Genomic DNA, 17,232 nt, shown 5'->3' with positions numbered 1-17,232 from the left:
CGGCGACACTGTCACGGGAAGGATAGACCGTCCCCAGCTCCGTCACCAACCGCCCCGCTTAACATGGCTGCCGAGCCTAGACGCCTGCGTCCCACACCCAACAGGGACACGGCGAGCAGGCCCAGCCCCGGAAGACAACCCTCCGGAAATGCCTGAGCGGGGGCGGAAGCGGAAGTGCAGCGGCGGTGGGGGCCGCGGGAAGTGTCTGTAGCGTTTCTCCCTCCCTCACAACCACAATAACAGACGGAGGGCCGGCGTAGGTGAGGCGGCGGTCGAGAGGGCCCGGGGACCGGCGGCGCGCAGCAGAGCCGGGGGTGTTGGGCGGCAGGATGGAGGCGGCCGGATGGGGGCCCCCGGGCTCCCGGGCTCCAGACCGTCCGGGCTCTCGGTTTCGGGCCCCTTTCAGGCCTAGAGCGTCCCGGAGAGCAGGGGTTGGATTTGTGGTGCTTGGCCTTGTAGGCCGTGGTGGCGGGGTTTGCTTACCTTGTCCAAACCTGGCCCAAGATTCTAGCACACAGAATTCTCTCTGGGTCTCGATTTCCTCAGGATAGGGGCGGTGTGGGGGGTTGGGCTGGACAACTTATGGGACCCTATCCCGCCCCGGGTGTCCCGAATTCTACGATTTTTACGTTGTCAGTGTTTCAGTCAGTACGTTAAGGAAGACCTGTAGTCAGCGTGCTGAGGGGATGTCCCGAGCAAGACGCAATGAATACGGTCTTTGAGACGCCGCCGGCCCTAAGATCAGGAGCCTCAAATTCTGGTCTTACCCCGTCCACCGACTCAACTGTGTGACCTTGTCCAGGTTCCTTACTCTCTCTGTAGCACAGTTTGCTTATCTGTCAAATGAAAGGGTTGCCTCTGATGCTTCTCTAAGCTCTGCAAATCAGATTCTCAACTCCCTCTGAAGGAGGCTTTCCTTAGAGACAGACCTGAAAAGCTCGTCTTCCTGTCTCCCGTATAGCTCTGAGTTGACTGATAAGAGACGTCTACGTGTTTCTTTCCAGACACCAAACTGGCTGAGGGCACCTGGGCGCTTAGGAAGGTTCTTGTGACGCGGGAAGTTCTGTCCTGATGACTTGGTTTTATAAATCTATACCCACAGTGTAAAAACACATCCGCGGAAAAATGGGAGACCTTGTTTTTTTCCCCTCTTAAAGCTGCTATTAACTTGCTGGCACTTTGGGCAAATTCCTTCCGACTTCTCTGGACGTGAGAGTTCTCAGCTGGCAAATGAAAGTGTTGGATTAGGTCCCTGGTTCATAATCCTCCTTCCCATCCTCTGAGCACAACTGAAGAATAAAATAATGGCTCTTGTAAGGCCATGACTTTCTGGGAGAGGAAGGGGGGGTGTGGAAACCTACACGTTGTGTCGTCCTACAGACTGAAACATCTGTGCTTCTAATTTCTAACTTTAACGTCTGACAATGACTGGTTTAGGTGATCCCTAAACCAGTGAGGCTCCTTCCCTCCTTTTAAAATTTGCAGTGTTGTGATTCTTGTGTTCTCTTAGGGCAAAGAATATAGAATTTTTCGTGTGTGTTTGTTTAAGTGAATGCGTGCCTGGAGGTACACACTTTAGTGAAAAAGATACTAAGCCACAGCACAGAAGAAAAAAAAAGGCAAAAAAACTAGGTTTCAGTAAGGTGAAGTGACATCGTAAAAATAAAATTGGCCTTGCCCTGGAGTGTAAGACCTGTATCCTTGCTTCAACACTGGTACTTTCTGACTCTGTGTCCTTGGACAAGCCAGCTTACATCTCTGGGCCTCATTTGTCCTTATCTGGAAGATGAAGGGTTAGACTATGACTCCTAGACCCTTTTGGCACTATAATTGTGTTTTTGTTTTCTGAGCGGCTTGGTGGGTGTGGTGTGGCATTTCTTTAGGCAAGAGAGGCTATCCTAGGTAGCAGACGTAGAATGTTTATGATGTTAGGAATGGGGTCAAATTAAGTGATGTGTAAGATTGTTTTGATATGAGCAAGCTGAAGCCAATAAAGAAAGGCATTAGAACCTGAAGGGCAGGGAACCCCCTGACCAGATGGGATGATTGAGGACATTGGGAAGTTTTAAATGGGAGGAAAGTATTTTTAATGAAAGCACTGAAAGGTAATTTAAGTTACAGTAGTGGAGGTGACTGAGTTGTAAGAAATGTGTTAGAATCTGTCTGCATTCTAAGAGTAAGTTTCATGGGAAGAAAGACTGTCATCGTCTAGCACTTAGTAGGCAGTCAGTGAATGAGGAGAGATAGATGCATGAACAGGTAACAGCAATCAAAAATAGAAGTTTCAGGATGCCTGGGTGGCTCAGTTGGTTAAGCGTCTGACTCTTGGTTTCGGCTCGAGTCATGATCTCACAATTTCTTGAGTTCAAGCCCTGCATCCTGCACTAACAGTGCAGAGCCTGCTTGGGATTCCCCCTCCTCTGCTTGCACTCTCTCAGCCTCTCAAATAAATTACTTTTAAAAATTAAAAGCAAAAGGTTTCTCCATAGAATTCTTATTTAGATACAGAATGAGGAATTGGTTCAGTATTATGAGACTTTTCTAGAATAAGAGATCCATAAGTTTTCTGGTTAGTTGTAAGGTAAGTTGGTTTATCTTTACCCTGTACAGTGTGTTAATAAGAGATAAACACATGCCCAGGAGGGCCTGGTGTGATCTGAGGAATGGATTAATTAGTAGCTTGAGTCAGAGATGGAGGAAGATGTTGGCGAGATGGTACAGGTATAGGAAGATTTTGAGTTACGACATTTAGGGAGTGAAGGAGTGGATTGATAGAGGACTTTTTTGGTATCAGCGACTGTCAGAATTATGAATAGTAAGTGTTAAAATCTCTCCAGAAGTTTTCATCCTTAATAGAGGATTGAAAGGAAAAGAACTTGAGTTTGCAAGCAAGCAAATGTTGGTGCTTCCCTGTAAGAGGTGGAGATAACCTTGAGGGTCAAGGAGTAAAAGAGAGGGGTAAATTTGGGAGCAGAGAGAATGAACTGAATTAGTAGAGGATAGTGTAGTTCTTTCTGTTTGGGAAGAGAAGAGATTTGAACCAACAGGCTGGAAGAAGAGCAGATCTAAGAGAAGTTGCATTATAGCAAGACCCCTGACTTAAAGAATACACACAGACAACTCAGGTTTGCTACCTGGAATATACTTTCACCACCAGGATGAAAAAGATGCTTCCAGTAGCTAAGGTCTGCTAAACAGCCAGCCACAGAAAGACGGTAGCATCCCCAGGACTGCTAAGGGCCGTTGAGTGGGAGCCTACATTAGAAGAACCACAAACCCTGCTTTGTGGAGGAGGGTGCAGTCAGCAGCAGTTCTGTCAGAGCATCCAGAAGCCCATCTTGGAGCAGCGGGGCCTGACTTGGGAGTGCAGAGAGACAGCCCAGGTATGGAGCCTGGACTTGATTAGCTGTAGTGTAGGCTGGAAAGTCCAAATCCCAGCCTGAACCCTGACAGTTAATACATGTTCTCAGGCCAGTGACTTATCTTCTCTGGTTCTGTTTGCCCATTTGAGAATTGAGGGAGCCAGTCTTAGGTAGGGACCTCCGGATGAGCTTTGGTGTGTGCATGAAGTCCCCGAGATTGCATATGAAATTCATCGTGCATGAGTCTGGGTGTGTTCCTCTTGGGGAGAAGATGTGCAGCTTTCACCAGAGTCTCAGAAGGGTTCATGACCCACAAAAAATTAAGAAGCGCGTGACCATGTAGTCTCTGAGAGCCCCTCCAGCTTTGGCATTCTGGGATTTTGTACGTCTGTCAGAATGACAGTTTAGAGCCTCCAGAACTTGCCAACCCTAGAAATAATGCCTAGTGCTGCAGAATATATTCTGAACATATTGTTACTCACCTGTTGTTTATACTCCCCTCTCCCTTACACTCTACGACTCTTCCGCTAGGCCGTTTCATTTGCTTCGTCTTTACCTACTGTTGATAATTGGATTTTCGCTCCTTTCCTCTTTTCCTTCTAACCTACTGCTGCTTTGCACCTTCCCTACCTTGTTGAGTTTCTCAAATGGCAAAGGGTGATATGTTGGATATAGGGGTAGGAGGAAACCAAGACATGGAAGGCTAGTTTTCTCTTCTCACTTGCTCTTATCCCTTATCCCACTGAAAGAAAAGCAGTTACGAGAGACATCATCATCACTTGGATCTTGCTGGTCTTGCATGGTGTTTTCTTCTCATACAGGGATACCAGGCCTTTTTTTCTCTCAGCATAGCCTGGCTAGGTATTTCACTTAAATGAAGATGAAGCCAACCTTAGTTGAAATAATTTTGGTGCCCTCTATAGGGTTGGAGTGGTGATAAGTACTCAAAATAAATGAGTCCTTTAATGAGCAATCTTTTCATCACCTGACTATTTCTAAGGGCAACTACTTGGAGGAGGAGAGGACTGATGGCTTTCCTCCCGGGCTGTGGGTCCTGACTGTTAAGCCCCTGGATGTAGGGTGGAAATCTTGTCTTTTACCCTAGTGTTCATCTCCACGGGTCCCCCACCAGAGGCTTAAAGCAGGGGAGTCACTACTTCACCTGCTGTCAAGTTGTAGCTGCATGACTGAGTCTTCAATTCTAGGCATGATATGGAAAATGATGCCCATAATTTCACCTAAAATGATGTTAGTGCTGCTAATTTAGGCCCTTTGATAGTTAGTGTTAATGTGGACTGTAAGTTAAATGGGTTTTTGTGGGCTTGCTGGGGACCTGATCTCTGCATAATGTTGTATGAAATCCTATCCATGAGTAAATATTTTTTTCTGAGTTCTAAACAGTAAACTTTCATACACCTAAAGTTTTATAGACTCAGAGCTCAGGTGCACTCTCTTTGGTTTAAAAATCCAAGTGTAGGTTGTGCACTGAGGCTACTAAATCTGATTCCCACAAAATCACAGCTTGCGAAATAATAGGGAACAACAAAAGGTGGAATCATAAGATGAGGGTGTAGATTGTTAAGTGGTGTGGATTTGGCAGAGAAAAAGGAGGAAGAAGGTTAAGAAAGATTTTTACTTTAAGGGCAAAAAAGTCAAGAACATGGTCTTTATGAAAGGTTAGAGTTGTCCAGATCTTTAAAAGTGAAGCATGTGCTAAAATACGATAGCTGGGAAATTCATACATGGTTGGGTTGGTTGGAAACTGGTCAGTAGTCTCCTTGAGGCATTTGTTGGTGCAGGTAGCTGTTTGTCATGTGTTTAATCCTGTGGCTTAAAATCTGATTGCATCTTTGTCAGGGTTATAAGCTCTTTGCCAAGATCACTGAGTGCTGTCGTAGCAAACAGAGTGCTCATAGGTCCGTGAAATGGTTCTTAGCAGCCTTGAAGCTACTAGATGCATCTGGAATAATAGAAAGACTGATGGATGTTCATACATCAGATATTTGAGGCTTTTTTATGAGCAAAGACTTGTCTTCACCTAGAGGCAGGAAATTGAGATTCTTTTCTTGGCAGAAATGTGGCCACGAAAATACTACACAAGTTATTGTAGGAGAAGCATGTGCCAAGTGTCACAGGGAGCTCAAAAGAGGAGGGGAGTAGAAGTTTTCACAAAGGACTTAACATTTAAACTAGATTTTGAAAGCAGATTAGTGGTGTTTTAGGCGAAAAAAGGGAGGGAAGGACATGCTAGTCAGGGTTAGTAGTTTACTAGAAATGAAAGACCAATGTTTGGGGGCCCTGAGGATATTGGTGTAGCTGGAGTTGAGTGTCCTGGGGAATAAGGGCTAAGGGTTGAAAGAAAAGACGGAAGGTGCCGTGAGACGAGACTGGAAAGATTTTATCCTGTGGAAACTAGGAGTCCTTGCAGGCTGATTTGGGTTTTTTGTTTTTGTTGTTTGTTGTTTAAGAGGTATAATATACAAAACAAATCTACATTTTCAAATAATGGAGAGGAATGTGAACAGTAAATATCTCTTTCCTACTTTCCTAAACCTCTGTTTTCCCCAAGGGTAACCACTTATTTTGTCGTGGGACCTTCCAGAAATGTCCCATGCAAACACAAGCACATTTGCCCTTTTTCTTATGCAAATAAGGTAATACTTTCCGCATAACCTACATCTTGCTTTTTTCACTTAATATGCAGTCAGAGGAATGTTTTAAAGAGCGCATTCTGCTGTCAATGTGGAGTATGGTACGGTAAGCATCTATTCAGCACATTACTTATGGTGGGCCTGCTGTGTGGTAGGCCTTGCTCCAGGCCTGGGGGAGATCATTGAGGAAGCCATTGCAGTGGCCCAGGGGAGGGTTGACAGAGGCCTGAAACCCTGCAGGCGTGGGTGCAAGAGCAGTATTTGAGACTGATTTCAGGGTTTCTCATTTGAGAGTCTGGTAAACTGGAATAGGGAAAGCAGGTGTGTGTGTGAACATGTTTTGGGGGGTGGTAGCTGTAGTTGTGGAGAGAGTTCAGATTGGACATAGTATTTCTGTAGGATGTTCAAGATACTGAGATGAGATGAACATTTTTCATTGAGGAAGGAAAGGTTAGAGCTTAGGAGAGAGAGGACCTAGAAATCTTTTTTTTTTTTTTAAAGCATATTTGTAGTAGAGGAAGCCAATGGAATGAATCCAGTTGCCGCAGGGAGAAGAGGATTCTAGGGGGAACTGGCAAAGGAGACTGAGGCCTGGTCATGGAGGAATGCAGAGGATCAAGAGAATATTACTTAGGGAAAAGTGGTCACATGATGAAAAGTTTTCAAAGAGTGGTCAGCACTACCTCATGCTACAGAAGGGTCAGGTGAGGGGAGCACAGAAGAGAGCCTATTGGACTTGATGACGAGGGGGTCAAAGTAACCTTAGAGCAGTTTCAGAGCTATGGGGCGATGGAAAGGTTCTTTTTGCCGGAGAGACAGCGGTGAATAGGCAAAGGTGGGCCGGGACAGAATCGGGTGAGTGTATTTATAACTTTGTTTTGTGAGCAGTTCTCAGTACAAACTTTTATTTCTCCAGAGGTCTGTTAGCCAAAATGGGATGGACAACATACAAATAAGCTTTTGAGAAGGCAAAAGAGATGTCATGAATTCAGAGCATGGTGGGTCATGCACCTACTCTTTGTGGAGTCCCTTAGGCCTGTACTGCTAGGTGCCCGTCGATACTAATCCACCCGGTTGTAAAGACATGTGTTTTTGGTTTCCTAGGCCATGGCCGAAGAGGCCACAAATTAGAGAGGGGTTAGAGGTAGGGTGTGTGTGTGTGTGTGTGTGTGTGTGTGTGTGTGTGTGTAATGCAGGGGAAGCCAAGCACGCTGCCAGCTGCCAGAAATTACAAGTGGCCTGTCAGTGAGGGAAGAAGCCAGAACACACACAGGCACAGGAAATCTTGAGGATTCACTGAGCCTGGTAGTTTGCTCCTATTTATTGGTGAAGAAAAGGATCCCCCAGAACTCCACAGACTGGCATAGTCCCTGAGGAGAAGCATCATGGAATATGGTGGATAATCCGTATTGATAACCTCAGGCCATCAAGAAAAGGTTAAGCTTTTCATGAGTCTGCTTTGTAGGAAAGTAGAAGCATGCAGTCCACTTTAGAAAGTTTTAATAGTAAAGCATTACAGTTAGGAAAAAGGAAAAGGTAGCACGTGAAACGGAGCAAATACTAGAGACCACTGATTTGGAACTGCACTTCTGTGCATTGCTGCGGCATGACAAAGGTTAGGCTATGATCCAGAGTTCTCGGAGTTCGAGTCCAGGGCATTTTTGAGAATTTTACCAGTGATACTTGATAATACTATTTAAAGGACACTATTCTCACATGGTTCCCTCCTAACCTGATCAGCAAAATAAGACAAAAACCTCTAGCTGCTTGCTCATCTGACTTTTAATTTATCCTCCCTTTCCCCCTCCTCCCATATTCCTCCCTCCTCCCCTTTTCCTCTACCAAAGCTCATTTTATTTTTATTATTTTATTTTTTTAAATGTTTATTTTTGAAAGACAGAGGGAGAGAGAGCACATGCACAAGCTCAAGTGGGTCAGGGGCAGAGAGAGAGGAAGACAGAGGATCTATCAGCCTGGAGCTGGTTGTGGGGCTTGAACCCCCGAACTGTGACATCATGACCTGAGCCGAAGTCAGACGCCTAACCGTCTGAACCACCCAAGCGCCCCCGCAAAGCTTATTTTAAAAACAAGGAAACCATGCATTTGACACAAAAGTGAATGAACCTTTGCTCCTTAATGTTTACAGGAGAGGGAAAGGGTGGTTTTGTTTTCTCTCTGAAATTGTGCATAAACAGTGTTTAGATTTTGAGCAGAAGGTCTGTAGTTTTGATCAGATGTATGAAGGGGTCTAGGACCTACTTGTGGAATCCAATCCCCTCACTTTATAGGTGGGAAAATGAAGAATTTAAAAGGTGACTCAAGTTCATAGAAGTAGTTTGGCAGATCCAGGACTTGGAGCCCACCTATTCTCTTGGACCTTCTGTGTGAGGGATGGTTCTAGAGTTAGGAGCTCCGTAATTGGAAGGAGTTTAGTTAACTTAGTTTAAGGATCTTACCTTACAGGTGAAGAAATTGAGGCTTGGGGAGATTGAGTGCATTAGAGGAAGGAACAGAGTACAGAATAGAATGTAGAACTCCTGATTCCTTGAATTTTTCTTGCTCGCTCTAAGTAAGGCATTTTTATATTCTCTGCTGCTCTTCAGAAAAAGATGTTCTGTGGGTTTTGTGTCATGTTTTTATTAATTTGAATGTGGTCTGTGGGCACCCTCCTTTCTCTTCAAATAAACATTGTTTTACAAGAGTAGGTTTCAGAGGGATAATTTCTGAGTCTGGGTTTGGTGTGATTTAGTCCACTCTGTTCTCTGCTTGCTTTCAGGTGCTTGTCACTCAGGTCACCAGGAGGGAAGATCTGCTGTTTGATACTGGAAATAAGACAACAATGGGTCCACGAAAGAAAAGTGTTAAAACGTGTCTCATGAATAATGAAATCCCTGAGGAAACCATATCCGATGAGACAAAGGATTATATGAATCAACTTTCACATGAAGTGCTTTGCCATATTTTTAGGTAAGGTTTTGTTTGGTTGATCTTTCCCTGCCTAGAATGTGTAAGTAGGAGTCAATTCTAGAGCTGCCCTCTCTATGTAGTCACTAGCTACCTATGGCTGTTTAAATTCGAATGAAATCAAACGAAAGATCCAGTTCCTCCGTTATCCTGGCCCTGTGTGTCTGTGGCTGCTGCGCGGGACGGGACGGCAGGGCAGTAACCGAGGAGACGTCTTCTCTTGTTGCCATCAGTTCTGTTGGACGTCTATTCTCTAGACTGTGTTAACATTCCGGGCTTCGTGGAATTCTTACTGACTGATTTGTTGACTTTTGTTATTACAGTACCATGTGTGTACCACATAAGGCAGTGTTTCTGACTTTTTTGACTACAAACCACAGTGAGAAACATTTTCTTCATTATGCACATCTATGTAAGTGATTGAAATAAAAGTTTCATGAAATAATACCCATCGTTCCTATATGCAGTGCACACATTCAAGTTGTTTTGTGGCAAAGTTTTTTTCAAAACCTTTTTTTTTTTTAATTATATTTTTATCCAGATTGCATTTTAACAACAGTCAAAGAAATGAAAACAAAACCCTGTCATTCTGGTTTCCCCCGCTGGCTTCTCTCAGCCACTGTTCCTTCAGACAAACAACCCTAACACGCCTTGTCTCTGGAGTCAGAGACCTGAGTGTGAATCATGGGTCTTCCATTTACCTGCCTGGACCGGTGATCAGTAAAGATGTTCCTATAAGGATCCAATGAGCTGGTGCTTTTAAAGCTCTCAACACACTGCATAGCTTAAGTGCTTGGTGAGCATTAGTGGGTATGCTTGTGGTCTGCCTTTTTTTCATATTGCGACAGGGTCTTCATAATTACCATTTTGGTCATTGACTGTGACGTGATAATTAACTTCTCCCTTGTGGTCTGACGTCTGGATTGTTTCCAGTTTTTTCTCCTTAAACAATTGCAATGGAATTTTCTAAGCATTTGGATCTTCCATCATCTTATTTACCTTCAGGAAATTTCCATACATGAGGTTCTTAGAAATGGTCTGAATTTTTAAGAATTACTAAATATTTGCAGATTAAGAAGTTTTAAAAGAGTGACAGCAGGGCTGCTTTAGGGGCACCTTATTTTTCTTTTCTAACATGAATTTGTGTTGGTCCTTTCCTTCCACGGATTGCTGTTGTGGTGCACTGTAGTTTTGTCGGTTCACTTGTGTCTGGGAATAGGAAACCCAAGATCACAGAATTTTTATAACGTAACAAAAGGATGCCAAAGTTCATTTTGCAGAAAACCATCTGAAGTTTTTTCAGAAAAAGAGTCTAGCCCTACCAGATGTTCATTCTAAAGTATACAACAGTTTAAGATTTGATACTGGAAAAATAAAACAGACAGTTGGGCAAAACAGTTTCCATTTGTAGACTCTACGTATGGATTCAAGTATACGTTGGGATCTAGTTTATGATAAACTTGGTACTCACCTCAGTGAGTAAGAGCCAAGTAGATTACTCAGCGATGATGTCAGAACCCAAAAACCATTTGGAGAAAGTAATGAGAGTATGTTCTTAGCTCCCTTTTTTGACAGTTCTAAACCCAGCAGTGAATTAAATACTAACCTTGTTAAAATCCTAGAAGAAAACATAGATAAAATTGTTTCTAGGGCTATGTGTTAGGTATTTGCTGAATAATGGCAGGACATATAAAAGAACTGGACTGCATGTTAGGTTGAGAATGAATCAGGTAACATTTTGCAGTTTAAAAAGAGTATTTGAATGGAAGGGATGGAATCAAGCTTCACATCTTTTCTAATACTTTTTCTTTTCCTTAGGGTAAATATGATGTAAGATAATCTTCATGTGATTACTGATCTATTTATATTTAAAAGGCATATACTTTGGGTAACAAACATTGATTTGAGGCAAAAATTCCTTACTGTGTAAGTTGATTCAGAAAACAAATTCAGTATTTTTCATTGTTTATAAAACGTGGAATCATAAAATTTATGAAAATTATACCCTACTTATATCTGAGTTTGGAGACTAAGTTAGCTGTAATGCGTGCGTGTGTGTGTGTATAAAATAAGATTTGATTTTACTCTCTTTAAATAGTTTAAAAGGGAAGCGTGAAGGTCCAGAGGTGGAAAAAAATGGAACAGAAATACTCAGCAGGCACACTTAGACTTTTCTTTTAGAATTAGCTTAATTTTTAGGAATTAGAGTCAAACCCAACTGTGGTGACATCCCTACTCTTCCTTCCTCTTTCCTAGCTGTTGACTTTTTGCAGATTAACTTTTATGAGCTGATTTCCCCACTTGTAAAATAGCACCTGCTGTAGCAGTGAGGGTTCTAGCAGGAAACAAGGTACATACACTCCACTGGAATTTGAAGTTTATTTAATGAAGGGGCTATTTAGAGAGGTTCAGATAGGGTTAAGGGAGCCAATAAGGGGTGCTGAAGAGTTCAACTAGGGGACTAGTGATAGCAGAAAGCTCTTGCCTATGGTGCTTTGGCCAAAATCAACTGCTAGCCAGAGTAGTAGGGAACACAGCCTAGCAGAAAAAGAAAGAAAAAGGGTTGGAGCAGTGCAAATGAAGAACAACCTACTTTGTAAAGTTATGAAACAGTGACTGCCGTACAGCATCTGTGACAATATGAGCTCAATAAAGGGTAGTGTTTACTTTTTTTAAAATGTTAAATAATTTTTATTTATTGATATGGAGAGAAAAGGGTGGAAGGGGCAGAGAGGGAGAATCCCAAGCAGGCTGTGCCTGGGGCTCCATCCCATGAACCCTGAGATCATGACCTGAGCCAAAACCAAGAGTTGGATGCTACGCTGACTAAGCCACCCAGGTGTGCCAGTTTTTACCTTTTTTTTTTTTTTTTAATAGTTTGTTTATTTTATAGAGAGAGCGAGAACAAGCAGGGTGGGGCAGAGAGAGAGAGAGAGATTGAGAATCCTAAGCAGGCTCCCCACTGCCGGCATGGTATCCAATGTGGGGCTCAAACCCACGAACCATGAGATCATGACCTGAGCTAAAATCAAGAATTGGACACTTAACCAACTGAGCCATCCAGGTGCCACTTTACTTTAAAAAAAAAAAAAAAATTGATTTGGGTGTGCATGGAGAGGCATTCAGGAAGAGAGAAAGAGGGATGAAACTTTTCAGATCTTTCAAAATACATTTGCTTTTGGAAACGACAGAAGTAAAGGTTGAAAAGTTTCAGGAAGGAAGAGATAACGGGAATTGGAAAAGAGGAAATTGTAGTTGAGGTGAGGTGTTCTCATTTAATGCTTTTATCAGAGTGTGATCTAAAAGGTAAAGATCTAGGAAAAAAATTGTATACTATAAGCTTAGTATACATGCTGTTGATGGAGAAAATAGTAGAGTTTCTGGGTGGTATTGAGGGAGCATACAGAAATTTTTTTAGCTACCACAGGAAATGGATTCTGTAAAAGGTATAAACTTAAATTGACCATGTTCAAATTGATTAGTTCTCTCTGATCTTTTTCAAGTTCCCTTGTCATGAGGCCTGGGAATGCACTGAGATGTTTTTTCTTACTTTTTTTTTCCTTGAGATTTTCTTTGTAAAAACTTAAAAAGAGAAAGGCAGGTTTTAGCAAACACCCTTTGGAGGGATCTTAGTACTTTATTTGGATGCTTGAGTATTTGCGGACTCCTCTGTTATTAGTGAAAAGCTTCATGTGCATGTTAAGCTTAAAACCCTGTGAATATTCCTAAGGTCTTATTTGAGGGGTAGGAGAATGGAAGAAGGAAAAAAAGTAACCTGTTGGTGAGAGGAAGTACTTATCCACTTGATAAATATGAGTTTCTTTCTCTCACAAAGGTACCTCCCTCTGCAGGATATCATGTGTATGGAATGTCTTTCCAGGAAGCTAAAAGAAGCAGTGACCCTATATCTGAGAGTGGTGAGGGTTGTGGATCTCTGTGCAGGGCGGTGGTGGGAATACATGCCAAGTGGTAAGTGGATTTAGCCTGTAAGGTACCTTGGAGCCCTCCTAGAAACTAATAATATTCCCATCATACATCACTTGTCTTAAGATAGGCAATCTAAATCACCTTGTAGATGGGGAGGCTAGAATCTTATCTAAATTACTTAGGTTGGTTTGGGTTAATAAAATGTGTTTTGCCTGAGGCTTTACAGTTTTATTTCCTTAAGGAGCTATATCAGCCTGTTCCACAAGTATATGATTGGAGAATACTTATTGAGCCTTTAATTCAATATATGTCTTTTATATTAGACAAAGTGTCCTTTGTTCTATGATACGAGTTTTCATAGTTTTCCTGTACCCCTTAATGGCATCCTCTGGTTAAGCAAATATTAATCAATTTTTGTAAAGCTGCTCTAGCAGGCCACAGAAATGTTCACTTCTGGAACTTTCATTTCTTTAGCCCTTGAGACTATGCTGAGGTCTTAGAGATTCTCAAATAAGGCATTGGCCTTATAGGTGAAGAATTCAGATAGTGGCCTGACCACAAAAACGGACCTCAGGTAAAGAGACCAGACAAGCAAGTTGATGACTTTAGTTGAGTAGAGCACACCTAGAAGGGAAGAATTAAAGTTAAGGGCCAGTCAAGGCTTCTTTTCAGTTAACACCAATCCATGAGGGCCTTTTAGTTACTGCTGTGTCGCAATTTTAAATGTTGTGACTCTGATATTTTGAAGATGTGCTGAGGGTGGGGTGGGGGAGCCTCGACAGAAGCGAAGCAGGGTAGACTGCACAGTATTGGAATATAATACGGTTTGGGGGGTGATACCCTTCCAAATGGGTCATCAATCAACTGGGAGCTCTTATCATTTGGCCAGAGTTCGTTATCGGTATATACCTTTTTGTGAAGAACACTGCAAAGACCCAATGCTAGAACTTAGTTTGGTGGGAGGCAAACCACAGTCGTCCTCAGATACTTCAAAGGAATCATTCTAAGGGAAAAGAGCTCATTGTTTTGCAGAGAGTGATCATTTATAGCAGGAAAGACAGAAAAATGAGGGCAGCGTGAGAATGACTGCCATTGCTTATATTAGATTTGCTTTAACAGAGGTTAGGCCAGCAGCATTTTGGCGATGGGATTAATGTACTCTATCAAGAGGCAGGAGAGCAGAGCTCCCATGTGATGCAGTTGTAGCATTAACATCTCTGCCCCTTGTCAAATCAGAAGAGAATCTTTGCTGACTTCTTTCAGACTGTGACAAATACCTGTGAGCCCGGAGCCTCCCATTCCTGCAGTGACTGTAAAAGAGAATTGAAACAGAGAGCCTCTAGCCTAAGTTAAGATCTCCTTAACCTCACTTACTAAAGCTACCCTGGCATTAGTTTAAACCCAGAGTTTAAGCCCTAATTTTCTAGGTAATAGCGATGACCGCGGTTTACATATGCGGGTTCTTTGGATTGTCACATGATCTTTGTAAAAGTGGAACTTTACCCATTTTTTGATGAGAGACCATGTGTAGTGTATGACAGGAGAGGATGGGCATTGGCAGTGGTCACACCTGGTTTTGAATTCCGGCTCTCCCTCGTGGCAGCTTTTAAGTTCTTTCAAGTTCAGTTTTTACATTCGTAAGTGGGGCAATTGCCTTTTTTGTGGGGTTGTGAGAGTAGCTGAGAAAGTGTAGAATGGTTAACACAGTGACTGGTTCACTTCGTGAATGTTGCTCTGCAGAAGCGGTTATCATAATCAGACCAAGGAATCCTTGAGGTCTCTTCCTAACTCTTCAGTTTTATGATTCTGAAGTTAACACAATCATGTGGGCCAGCCCTGTGCAAATGGAACAGCTTTTGAGAACTGTAGTATGTAAGACTTCGTGATTTGGGGCTTCATTTACAGTCTTGAGAATTAATAATTTTAGCTGTCATTAGTGAGCAGACAGTTGACTTTCTAACAGCCTCCATTATAGGCAGAACACCCCAGATAATGAAGTATCGACTGTCTCCTGAACTCCCTGCTTGCCTTCCCAGAACCCCTGCGGTGGAAGTAAGCTGCCCCAGTGTTTTCATCTGGTGGATGGCACATAATCAGCCTCCCAGATAGATAGCTTTCTGTGGGCTCAGCATCCATCCAATTTGGTTCTCTTACATACTCTTAGCTAACTTGCATCTGTCTTTTTCAGAAGAATGAACCCTCTAAAATGTCCAGGGAGTGAGAGTTAAACACAGGATAGAGTAATTATTAGGAAACGGATGGACCAAGAGAACCTGGTTTGTTGGGATTTACGTTAGAACTGGGAGCTTCTTCACATCTTACTCATTTTTTAGTTGTGTGCTCTGCAGAGCCCTGGAGGCTCTCTGGACCAGAGAGCACCTTTGGGGGAGGAGGAGGGTGGTGCTGATCAGGTACGTGGTCCTTCCTCAGCCACCAGACCAATAATAGGTGCAAGTTATCCTGGTGCAAAGTGTGTTGTTCCTCGTCAAAGATTGCCATGCCTTAAAAGCAGCAACAGCAGCACCAAGGCAGGGATAAAAAGCCTCAGCTCTGTAAGATATTAACTCAGGATAAGTTGCGTTTCGGACACATATCCTCTGTTGCTTAGGGAATATGCTTTCTGTTTAACCATTTGTTCAGCCATAGCGTTAGTCTTATGAGACTTTTAAAATGACACCTTTTTGTTGTTAACTTTTGATAAAAATTAGAAGTGACTAGTAAATATTCATGAACAGAAAGGTGAACTTGCCTCTAAATACTTTTGAATTTCTCAGGCTTCACAGATTCCAGTTTTCTCACGCTCTTGAAGAAGATGCCAGATGTCGAACAGCTATATGGCCTTCACCCTAGATACCTTGAGAGGCGAAGGGTACGGGGGCATGAGGCTTTTAGCATTCCAGGAGTTCTGGAAGCTTTGCAGTCATGCCCAAACTTAGTGGTGAGTGTACCTGGGGACATCAACTGATTGATGAAATAATAAATCAGAGAATGAAAGAACATGTTCCGTCACATGCAGATTTCATCCAGAACAAAATTTGAAGTCCCATTGCGTACTTAGCATCTTATGATACAGAAATAGAAGCTTTTGATGCTAAATTAATAGCCTTTCTTATGCTTGCTTGGCATTATTTTCTAGGGTGTGGAAACTTCTCATTTGGAATTGGTAGAATCTATATGGACCTATATGCCACATGTTCATATTTTGGGGAAATTTCGTAATCGTAATGGAGCATTTCCAATTCCACCTGAAAATAAACTGAAAATTCCCATAGGAGCCAAAATTCAAACTTTACATCTAGTTGGTGAGTACATGTCTCTTGGGTCACCTGTGACTCCTTGAAACGTCCGATAATTGAATATTCACTGAAAGGGAATAATGAGAATTTTAGAAATGGCTCTGTTGATTGAGGATGGCTAGAGAAATGCTTGCATACAGATTTAGACTTCCCATCAAAGAGCCCCAGGTGGGGCTGGGCAGTGGGAGGAATCCTGTCTCGCCACAAGTCTGTTCCCATGATACGTTGTATCCCAACGATACGTTGGCGTGGCCAACAATAGTAATGATGATCCTGGCCAGCTCCGGGCCTGGAGGCCCCCGGGCCACCCAGCCCTAAGACCTCCTGTCTGGACACCGCCTTTATGGACTTTGGAACTCCATTCGAGGGCTTGGCTCCATTGCTCTCAGAGTCTACTTTTCTCCCCCCGAGGCTCCCCCAGGAATGCAGTTTTTCTCACTGTATCATTGGGAACAGTGGATTCTCCACACTCACATATCCCTACCTCCTCGCACACTCCAAGATTCATTAATGCGGTGTGCTAAGGAAACACCGTCTGCCTTTTGGCTTTTATACCCTGTGCGGCTATGGTTTATTCCCCCCAAACCACGTACTTTTATAAAAGAGGCCTTCTTTTTAGGACTTCAGCTTTACTGCAAAGAAAATACAAAAACAAAGCAAAAAAAGGCCATATGATTTCGGCCTGTTGTCTGTCCTCTCCCACCAGCCTCTCCAAAGAGGTAGTTTCAAGATTTTTCCACTGATAGGAATGATACTTTCCTTCTTAGAAAACACAAGTCATTATAGTGAGCTTGTGTTTTATTTATTTATTTATTAAAAAAAAATTTTTTTTTTAAATGTTTTATTTATTTCTAGGAGAGAGAGAGAGAGAGACAGTGTGAGCAGGGGAAGGTCAGAGAGAGAGGGAGTCACAGACTGAAACAGGCTCCAGGCTCTGAGCTGGTAGTCAGCACAGAGCCCGACGCGGGGCTCGAACCCATGAACCGCGAGATCATGACCTAAGCGAAAGTTGGACGCTTAACCGACTAAGCC

At 42.9% G+C, this 17,232-nt stretch overlaps 1 protein-coding gene across 5 annotated transcripts in view; it reads left to right on the top strand.

Annotated features, from left to right (window-relative positions):
* Window positions 1-189: 189 nt before the first annotated feature.
* FBXO38 (F-box protein 38) overlaps window positions 190-17,232 on the top strand; it is a 56,884-nt gene continuing 39,841 nt past the window's right edge. For 3 of the 5 annotated variants that reach the window (XM_039239428.1, XM_039239425.1, XM_039239424.1), the window contains exons 1-5: window positions 190-260; window positions 8,790-8,980; window positions 12,813-12,946; window positions 15,679-15,842; window positions 16,041-16,206. In XM_039239428.1, the coding sequence (XP_039095359.1) occupies window positions 8,853-8,980; window positions 12,813-12,946; window positions 15,679-15,842; window positions 16,041-16,206 (592 nt within the window). In that variant the 5' untranslated portion in view covers window positions 190-260; window positions 8,790-8,852. Of the gene's footprint in view, window positions 261-8,789; window positions 8,981-12,812; window positions 12,947-15,678; window positions 15,843-16,040; window positions 16,207-17,232 lie in introns of those variants that run through there. The other 2 variants (XM_039239426.1, XM_039239427.1) reach the window with 2 other exon arrangements.

The sequence above is a fragment of the Hyaena hyaena genome, unplaced genomic scaffold (assembly GCF_003009895.1).
Source record: "Hyaena hyaena isolate Hyena2069 unplaced genomic scaffold, ASM300989v1 scaffold_157, whole genome shotgun sequence".
Taxonomy (NCBI): Eukaryota; Metazoa; Chordata; class Mammalia; order Carnivora; family Hyaenidae; genus Hyaena; species Hyaena hyaena.
This window is presented reverse-complemented; position numbering and strand designations above follow the sequence as displayed.